This window comes from Cyprinodon variegatus, unplaced genomic scaffold (assembly GCF_000732505.1).
Source record: "Cyprinodon variegatus isolate N-32 unplaced genomic scaffold, C_variegatus-1.0 Scaffold1518, whole genome shotgun sequence".
Taxonomy (NCBI): Eukaryota; Metazoa; Chordata; class Actinopteri; order Cyprinodontiformes; family Cyprinodontidae; genus Cyprinodon; species Cyprinodon variegatus.
The window spans coordinates 39,403-49,972 of NW_015151971.1; the positions used below are offsets into that span (position 1 = coordinate 39,403).

Here is a 10,570-nt window from a genome sequence, read left to right on the forward strand (position 1 = left end):
CTGCGGCGTCGAGGCAAGGTCTGAAGGCAGGTTATATACTGTGGATCCTCTGATGATGAGATGCGCCTCAGGTGTGTCGAAGGCTCAGCTCAGGAGGATCCATGGCGGACTCTGCTGGAGAAAGATGGAACTTCTCCAGCTCCCAACAATTTCCCCCACTGTACAGGACTGGTATTTGAGAATCCTAGTCTCCGTGATAAACTCATGGAAACAAGATTTGGTTTAAAGCTGGTTGATGTTGGATTTGGGAACTTTTTCATAACTCGATGGTGTAAAAATCATGTGATTGAAAGAGTGCGTCTTCAAAGTATTAAAGTGTTAGCGGCATGTCAAATTAAAACGCTTCATGTTACTGAGAGAGAACTGAGTAACCTGTCAGGGTTTCTCTACTACTATTCTAAGTAATTATAACCAAGCTTTGGGTTATTAGTTATTTCATTTACTCAGTTTTCGACAGAGGGATATAATATCTCTAGATCTAACCATCATCGTCTTTATTTTCAGAAAAAAACAGTATCAACACCTCCTGGATCACTGGAAGTGCTCAGGGCTTGAGCCTGTCCTGGTCTGCCAGTCAAGACGCCAGCTGTGGCTACATTGTGGACTGGGTACCTGCAGTCCATGATGGTGATGTGGACTGGCTAAAGCTGCCTCCCAATCAGACCAGGGTCAAGATAAATCCAGGTAGGATTGTCTCAATGATTTAGTTCTTTCCTTAGCCCCAATGGTGAGTCCAAAAGGTTTCTGTGACTGTCCTGTTTAAACATCTTCTTTATTATTTTCAGAGAAGTTCCTCGATGGGCTGAGGTATTCATTATCGATCTACGCCTGCACCACAACTTCTCCAGTGCTTCTGGAGAAGAGGGAGGGCTACATCACAGAGACACGTGAGGCTGCAGTTATTTGTACTGTTTTGGCAGAACAGCACAGAGACTTTGTTCATCAATGCTTTAAATTCTTCATTCTGTCACAGGGATTAAAGATGGGCTCTTTAACCCTCTGGAGTATAAACAGATGGGTACTGATGTGGAAATATCCTGGAAGCCAGTTCCTGTGAAAGAGCAGTCTGCTTTTATCCGTGGATATGTTCTGTACTGCCACGAAAAAAGTGGCCAGAACATCCAGGTTACTACAGGTAATGCTCACCTGTGAAGGTGGACTCAGGTTCTGAATATGCTAGAGGGTGTTCCCAGGGTCTTAAAACATCCACAGATGCTCATAGTGCAGCAAACACAAAAATCTGAAGAAAGTTTTCATGAGATAAAATATAAATGTGTTGAGTTTGACTGGAGCTATTTTACATCGTGATTTAGACAATCCTGAAGAAACCAGCCTGATGGTGAAAAACCTGATGATCAGCTCCTACAACTTCACTGTGGTGGCCCGGACAGCAGTGGGAGAGTGCGGCAACACATCAATCACAGCAACCCTCAACCCTGAGAGTACGTCACTTCCTTTCTTTAATGTCACTTCCTTTCTATTTCAGACCAAACGTCTGAGCATGACCATTTCCATAGTCTCAGACGGGCTCAGATCAGGAGAAGCCCAACATTTCACCATTCTGATATTCAAGCAGCTTCTTTATCTTCACCCTCCCATTGCTCCATCAATTCAAATCTATTTATTTATATAGCGCCAATTCAGAACATATGTTATCTCAGGTCACTTTCCAGTTCACCAGATCATCCAGTCAGATTGATTCAAAGTTTTCTATCTAAGGAAAACCAGCTGATTGCATCGACTCATNGAAAAACTCCCTTTGAACAGGAAGAAACCTCCAGCAGAACCAGGCTCAGTGTGAAGGAGAAAGTTAAGACTCATCCAGGTTTTAATGTCTTCAGACATGCCTGTAATCTATGTAATGGGTTAGCTTCATCTGGATTATAGACAGATATAGCTGGGTATCATCAGCATAACAGTGGTAAACAAAGTAAAGAGAATTGGTCCTTTTCTTTTTCTCTTTTCCAGATGACAGCTTCCACAAAACCTTTTTCATTTCCCTGAGCGGGATTTTTATACTTATCCTCCTCATCGCGATTCTCTGTTACAGACAATGGGCACAGTGAGTGATCCGATCCGTCTCTTTTTATCTAGAACATGCCTCCGCCTTGTCTTGATTTTGTTTAATTTTCATTTTTTCTGAACCTGCAGCATCCCAAAGCCAGAGATAGCTAACTGGTTGACATCACCTGTAAGTTTTCACACACACAAACATTTTTCACACCCCCGTTATAACCCCTAATCACAGAGTGCTTTATTGGGAAGTTATCTGACAGAAAAGCATAAAGATTGTAGGAAAACCAATTATGGTTTTCAACTATTTTTGCTGGATAACTTGTCATCTGAGGAAAAACCCTGACTGGGCCATAGTTTAGGATGTAAAGGGAAGAAATGGGAACAATGAATAAATATCTTTTAAAAGTCTGCGAGTTTTCATCACAGCTGGTTAGTCTGAAGTTATTGTTTGGTTGGTGTGACTCATTGTCTGTCGTCTTCTCCAGGTTAAAGACATTTCTCTCTACCTGCAAACTGACCCCAGCCTCCACTCTGAGGACCGCATTGAAATCCCACAGCTGGTTTATAAATCTGAAGAGCAAATCAAAAATAACATCCACCAGGATAAAACACAAGCTCCACAGGGCTACCAGAACACACCCCACCCAAACTGGACCACTAATGCTTTGGATGGGTCCAACCCAAAAAGCCCGCCTCTGTCATTATTTCCCAACCCAACATATAACTTGCTGATACTAAAGGAAGGTATGACCCCAGGCACCGAGCCGAAGCTGCAGGTGAGGAATGAATATCAGCCTCAGAGTTTGAATGAGATCTTTCATCAGAACCAAGTGGAGCTGGACCCTAAATGCTTTGTTCCAGACTACATTGTTGCACCCAAGCCATCTTTCTCACAATGACACATTAGGGATGGGCTTAAAGTTCAGTAGGATCCACGAGAGGTAAACCTGCCTGTAGCTAAGACATAATGAAGACCTAAAGGAAACAACCCCTCTGTCTCGTTCCAATGGAAAGGTTTTGAAACCTCCAAGGAGCCAGGGAGCCATCAGTATCAAACAAACCTCCTTTAGATGAGGAGCCACATCATGATGGAGCTCCCGACCCTTGACTCATGGAGGATCCTCCAGAGAAAAGCTCTTACATCCAGAGGTTCTTTCCCTCAACTCCTTCAAAAGACTTGACTAACAACGTCATCAGTACAGATGAAGCCCTGAAGCGACAGCTTCAACCTGGCATCATCAGGAGCAGAAATCTCCTCCAGAAATTGATTCCATTCCCTCTGGATTAGAATATTCACCCAGGCTGGGTCTAAATGAAGGTTCAAATCCAGTCTGATTAGAATAAATACAATTAGACTGAATAGACCCAACTCATAGATACAGCCATTTAGTAAATGGTCAATCATTAGAGGAAGAACAGACTCTAAAATGACGATGTTGACTCTGCAGCTAACCAGTGGAGAGTGGGATTAGTGGGAGCAACAACCACCATCAGAATTGGAGAGTGGAAGGAAAAAGTAGAAAGGCCTCTTGAGCCTTCACCAAAACTAGCTAGCTCAGGGCAACATCAACCTATAACTTCACAGAAAGCTCATCTAAAAAAGTTACTTTATTTCCTTGTTTATTAAAAGCTTCTAAGTTCTTGGGCCCTGCTTCGATGGTGCAGTGACTAGTGCGGACAAACTACCTACAGAGGCCTTAGTCTTCGCCACATCCGACCCGGATTAGAATCGGACCTGTGGTCCTTTAATCCAGATATATTCTGGAGTCATAATGAACACTAGAGTGAATATTGGTGGTTATCATCAGTAACGATCAGCTTTAAATCTGATTCTAAAACATTTATCAAAGGCAAAAATTGTAATGATATCAACAATTTAATGGTCATCCTGAATGATGTAATTCCCTATGAGCTAGATAGGTGGCACATGTGCATTGTATAAAAACCTAGTGTTAGAACATACAGATATGTAGTGTATTATGACCACAGTTGGGTACGCCTGTAATATGAGCGTGAAAGTTTAATAGATGAAGCCAATTCTGTTCAAGTACCTGCGTGTTTTATTGAAGAACCCACAACACAAATGAAACATGGTGTCAGGAGACGGACTTGAGGAGAAACTTGGATGTTAACAGCAAATTAGAGAGGATTGACTGAAAAACGTCTGATGCTAGTCCGCAGAGAACATAGCAAGTTAAGTCAACTGAGGATTGTTAGCCTGTTTTCCACGGGAGAAAAAGAGCATAAAAAAACCAAAGATGCAAACACTACAACCAACACCCAATCGGCAGCTGACAGGTAATGTGGCGGAGAACTGGAGGAAGTGTAAGCAATGCTTTCAACTGTACGTATCAGCTATCGGTGCTAGCGATAAATCTAAGAAAGTGAAAGCATCAGTGTTTCTACATGTAGTGGGTGAAGATGCACTAGAAGTCTATAACACCTTCCAGTTTGACGCTGAAGATTATTAAAGGAATTTGGAAAAAATACTAAAGAAGTTTGAGGATTACTGTATTCCAAAAAGAAACTTCACGTTTGAAAGGCAAGATTCTTTACCTGTGTTCAGAAAACGGGAGAAACTATTGATCAGTATGTTTCCGAACTGAGGAACAGAAGCAAGACGTGTGCGTTTGGATGACTGACAGATCAGTTGATAATAGACAAGCTTGTTTGAAGAATTCTAGATAAAGGTCTACGAGAAACGGTACTGAGAGAGGAAAATTTAGATTTAGACAGAGACCTGACACTATGCAGAGCAGCAGAAACGGTCAGAACACAAGCAAAAGCGCTGGTTGGTGAGAGTTGCAACGTGGATGCAGTTAGGAGAGAAGAACGAGGAGCAGTCAGGAAGAAAAGCGGCGCTGCCGACTTGAAGAGTGAAACGAAACCAGCGCACAGAGACGTGCATGGAACGGCGTGCAGTCGACATGGCATGCAGCATCCTCCCAAGAAATGCCCTGCGTATGGCAAAGTGTGTAACAATTGCAACAAAAAGAACCATTATGCAAGGCAGTGCAAGAGTCAGGCACGACAGAGCCAAGAGCATACAGTGAATGAAAATAACTCTATGTGGATGTAGTAACAGAAGAAAATGCAGACAAGGCAGATTGGATGCTGAAGTTAAAAGTGAATGACACAAACACGGCGATGAAATTAGACACAGAAGCTCAAGCAAATGTGATTTCAGAGACTGTGTTTAAAAAAATCAGACCCAGACCAAAATTACATGCAACAAAAGTGAAAGTGAGTTGATATTCCGGAGCAGCAATACCTGTTAAAGCAAAATGCATGGTCACAGTGACACACAAAAAGAAAGAGCAAATGCTGGCATTCATAGTAGCAGCTGGAAATGTACAGACCATTTTAGGATTAGCTGCCTGTGAGAGACTGAATCTATGCAGATACAGAGTATGATGAACTTATGGAACATTAAAAGGATCTGTTTCAGGGTTTAGGCTGTCTTCCTGGAGAGCACACCATCCAAGTTGACAAGACAGTGCCACCAGTCATCAATTCATGCCGAAAAGTACCATTTGCTCTTCAAAAGCCCATAAAAGATGAATTTGACAGGATGGAAAGGCTGGGAGTGATTGAGAGAATTGACGAACCAACTGATTGGGTCAGTTCTCTGGTCAGTGTGAACAAAAAGAATATTAAGCCTAGAGTGTGCATGGATCCAAGAAATTTGAACAGAGCTATGAAGCGTGAACACTTTAAATGACCCTCAAGAGAAGGAATAATGTCACAGTTTGCTAATGCAAAATACTTCAGCAAGTTAGATGCGTCTTCTGGATTTTGGCCACTAAAATTCGACAGTGCAAGCTCAAAATTGTGCATGTTTAACAGTCCTTTTGGCAGATACCGATTTTTGAGATTACCATTTGGCATAGCTTCAGCACCTGAAGGGTATCATAAAACAATTCATATGATCTATGAGCACTTGGAAGGTGTAGACACCTCCATGGACAACATAATGGTATGGGGAAGTACAAAAGCTGAGCACAACCTGAGGCTGAAAAGTGTCCTGAAAGCGCCAAGAAAAGCAAACCTGAAATTAAACAAAGAAAAGGGTGTGAAAGAACTGACATTTGTTGGAGATAAACTTAGCAGTGAGGGAGTTAGGCCTGATCCCAGAAAAGTGACAACAATAGAAAACATGCCAACGCCAAAATGCATGAAAGATGTGCAGAGATTCAATGGAATGGTTAACTACACAGGAAAGTTTATACCTAATCTCTCTGAACGCATGGCACCATTGAGACAACTAACTGAAAAGAAAACAGAATGGAAGTGGAGTCATGGACATGAAAAAGCATGGAAAGACCTGAAGACACAGCTTACGCTTGAACCAGTACTGAGGTTCTAGGATCCAGCTAAGCCCATCAAGATCTCATCCGATGCATCGCAAAGTGGACTAGGAGCTGTTCTTCTACAGCTGTACCATGAATGGCAACCCATTGCATATGCATCACGCTCAATGACAGATGCAGAGATGCGTTAGGCACTAATTGAGAAGGAGCTGTTAAGCATAACTTATGCATGTGATAGATTTCACCAGTTCATGTCAGGACAGGAAATAGGTGTAGAAACTGATCATAAACCATTGATCGCACCGTTTAAAAAACCACTCAATGACTGTCCACTGAGAACGCTACTCATGGACAGTGACGTATACACTAGGCAAGCTGATGTACACAGCCGACGCTTTGTCAAGAGCAGCTGACCCAAAGGAACCGGTGAGCAGCAACATAAATGATGATGTGAATGCTTATGTGGACATGATCACAAAGGCCTTACCTGTTTCTGATGCCAAGATTGAACTGATAAAGATAGACAAAGATAAGAAGAGCTTGCGAGGTGATGTACTGGCCACGGATAAATCAAGACATCACAAGTGAAGTGTCTGATTGTTCAATTGTCTGAAATATCAATCAAGCCATCCAGCTGAACCACTCAAACCCCACAAAGTACCCGACAGACCATACCAAAAAATAGGTGCTGACCTGTTTTAATGTGCTGGAAGAGACTACATTGTCATCACACATTATTATTTGTCGTATCCAGAGGTTAGTAGGCTGAATTCTACAACAGCAAATGCAGTAATAACAGCCATAAAAGCCGCATTCGCAAGACACGGTGTGACAAATGAGGTCTTCTCAGATAATGGACCACAATTTTCCAGTGAGAGCTTCAAACGCTTTGCTGAGGAATGGAACTTTGTGCACACAACATGGAGTCTGCATTACCCACAGTCAAATGGCCTAGTTGAAAAGTCCGTTCAGACTGTGAAGAGACTGTTGCACAAAGCCAAGGATGGTGGAGCAGACTGAGATCAAACCTGCCTATTCAGGAAAAGCTGCTGAAAACAAAGGAGGGAGGAAAGGTGAAGAGATACAAACAACAACACAAAACAAAACAAAAGTTCTACTACGGCAGAGGAACACAAAACGTACCTGAACTGCATACTGGCAACAAGGTGAGACTCAAGCACAAAAAACAAACACATGGTCACAGAAAGCAGCTGTCCTGAAACAAATTCAACTAAGATCATACAACATTAAGACAGAAGATGGTGCGGTGCTGAGAAGGAATCGCCGTGACATCCTGGGGCCAACAAAAGCAGATCGACCGCCTGATGAAGCAGCAGAGCAACATCAGCATCCAGAGAATCAATCATCTGAGGCAACAGTTCCAGATTCAAATCCAGATCCTGCTCAAAGTCCAGAACAACACCTCAACAGATCTTTAAGGGTTATATGAGCACCTGACTGACTGATTGTACAGATTTAGTATTGTAGTTCAGTCAGGATGAGGTTACATTTTGAAAGATAGTTTGATATAGTTGGAATGGTTTTTCAGATTAAAATAAGTACATTTCAATAGGTTAAAAGTTAGGTTAATGTAAGTTCATAAGGTTTCAATGTTCCTGAGCCATCAGTTTAAAAAGTGTAATACTTTTACTTAAAGCAGAAGTAATGATATGAACAATTTAATGGTCATCCTGAATGATGTAATTCCCTATGAGCTAGATAGGTGGAGCATGTGCATTGTATAAAATCCTAGTGTTAGAACATAAGATATGTAGTGTTTTATGAACACAGTTGTGTACGCCTGTAATATGAGCGTGAAAGTTTAATGGATAAAGCCCATTCTGTTAAAGTACCTGCATGTTTTATTGAAGAACCCACAACACAAATGAAACAACAATAAGAGTGAACAAACCAACAATTCACCAGTTACTCAATTATTCTTCATTATCTCTGGAACAGAAATCATACGTGCATTTTCAATAGTTTACTGAACATTTACCTTTAAGAAACCCTAAATAAGGCAGGACCGTCATTTCCACTCTACCCACTTCTTATTGTTGGGATTTCAAAACAATTCATGGAGACTGTTTGCTATTTCTGGATCAAACCACTGGTTCAGATAAGAACTTCCTAAAGCTTGCACCAAGATGACCTGCTGGTCTATGTTTCTGCTGTTTTACATCAGAGTTACTCCGAGGAGAAGCTACTGGAGGAGAACGGGACTTGTTCTGGGAATGATGGACACTCCCAGAGACAAATACGGGAACCATTGCTGTTAGCAAACTATTTGTAGCTGTAAAAACTAATCTTTTGAAAACATTTCTGTTCATTTTTTGTCTCCTGAAAAAAAATCATTAAATCCTGCAATTAATTAAAATCTTTTAGTGTGCAACTATTCACCCTGGTTAAATGAATGTAGATCGATGGATTTCACTCAGTGGGAACTTCATTTTCTTATCTTTGCAAAGAGAGAACAGCCCTTATGGCACAGCAATCTGCCCTGTTCTGACAGTTTAATGCTTTCCCTTATTTATGTTGATGAAAAAACGGTGACGGTTGTGTCAGAGTCAAAGAAATTAACACACAATTTAACAAACCTTAGGAAACAATTTAGTTTGTCGTGGGAATAAGCATGATTTGTCTAAACCGCCCGTCACTCCAACCTTTTCTCAGCCTTGCAGGGGAAACAGACTGAGTTAAAACATTTTCACTGGATTTGTTTTTGAAGTTCTATGTTATATTCATGTGCATTAATATTTTTGGAGGAAAGGAAAATCCAATTCTTAGATTTTCATTTAGAGGAATCTAATTTCATTCTATTGGATTATATTATTCACTCTTTTTTTTCTATTTGTTAAGATTTTCAACAGAACACGAACAGTCAGAGGAAGCATCACCTTTCCTCAGTCTTAATCAGAACCTCAGACATTCAAGCAAAGGGATAAATCAACATAACAAAATATCCTGAAGAGATGAAGCAAATCTCTCAGAGTGGCTGTTGTGGAAATAGAGAAATAAATAATTATTAAATAGAGAATTTGGTTTGTGACCAAAACCTGTGAACATTTAATTATTACTGTGTCAGACCATGTTTGGACCCTTTTCTCTCTCTCTGGATTTGCCTCAGTTTTCGTCTCCAGGTCCTTTCATAAGATTATGGAACATGGTGACAGCAGGAAATAATAAACAGAGACGTGTCCTTTTGTTGGACAATCCACTGGGCTGATAAATAACAGAGCAAGAGATTCAAATATATTAATAGAGCTGCATGAAGTAAAATTTCTATTCAATTAGTTTCAATAGAAATTCTATTACTTATTAGGTCAATATACATTTATAATTTAGGATTTTTACATATTTTTGACTTAATTTAAGTTTAAAACTACCGTTTTCTATAGATTTGAAAAACTGTTAAATTCATCTGTAAAAATTAGAGCATTTTTTATTTGTTATAAAAAAAAAACATTTAGCAGATGAAAACTGGGATCCTATCTCAGCACTGAAGCTATCACCTTATTGTTTTTGAATAATTAGTAAAACAGTATTTGTAAAGAAAAAGAATGAAATAGATCCAAAGGACCCATCAGTAATCATGTCTGTTCCAGCGCATTATCATTAGAATTTCTGTTAAGTATTCTGTCTTCAGTGCAGGGGCCATAACAGGGGCCAGGAGATGATCTACAGGGGCACTGGCCCCGTTGGCCCCTGTCTAGAACCGGCCATGGTGAGGAATGATGACACCATGGCGAGATGCACTGTATGCTGAAATCCATGAAAAACAGAAAGTACAACCGATGTTCAAGGCTATGAGATTGAAAGTGTTGAAAATAAAAGACCAATATTGATCTGCTTAGCGTTTAAGGAATTACTGTTAGTTAATAAACAGTTGATGAGAAGTTGCTGGCCTTCAGTGTTTATTTTCCCATTTACACTACTGAGCTAGACACAACCGGACCGAGATAACTGCAGACCGGTTCCGGAGGTGGGCTCGGCTCGGTTTTTCCCTGGCTCGGTTCTCTGATAATAAGAGCGCAGGAGCAGAACGCGTCATCTCCGTCTGGCTGCACATCGCGATTCACACTCCATTCCAGTAGTTGGCGGTAATGCCTCTCCGGAAACAGAAGAAGAAAAACTTCTTCTTCAACTATAAACAACAATCAAAATCTTCTCCATGCAACATTTTATATAATAACACCGAAGTACAGCAATAATAATCAAGCATAACTTTCTGAATGTGACGGGCG

General features: G+C 40.8%; 1 protein-coding gene across 1 annotated transcript in view; it reads left to right on the forward strand.

The window, feature by feature from the left end:
• The window catches only part of LOC107103740 (leukemia inhibitory factor receptor-like), a 26,255-nt gene extending 16,529 nt beyond the window's left edge, over nucleotides 1–9,726 (forward strand). Inside the window, exons 11-17 of the mRNA XM_015403553.1 lie at nucleotides 505–684; nucleotides 786–887; nucleotides 974–1,135; nucleotides 1,314–1,442; nucleotides 1,969–2,062; nucleotides 2,152–2,191; nucleotides 2,502–9,726. Of these exons, the coding sequence (XP_015259039.1) occupies nucleotides 505–684; nucleotides 786–887; nucleotides 974–1,135; nucleotides 1,314–1,442; nucleotides 1,969–2,062; nucleotides 2,152–2,191; nucleotides 2,502–2,915 (1,121 nt within the window). The 3' untranslated portion in view covers nucleotides 2,916–9,726. The remainder of the gene's footprint in view (nucleotides 1–504; nucleotides 685–785; nucleotides 888–973; nucleotides 1,136–1,313; nucleotides 1,443–1,968; nucleotides 2,063–2,151; nucleotides 2,192–2,501) is intronic.
• The last annotated feature ends 844 nt before the right edge of the window (nucleotides 9,727–10,570 follow it).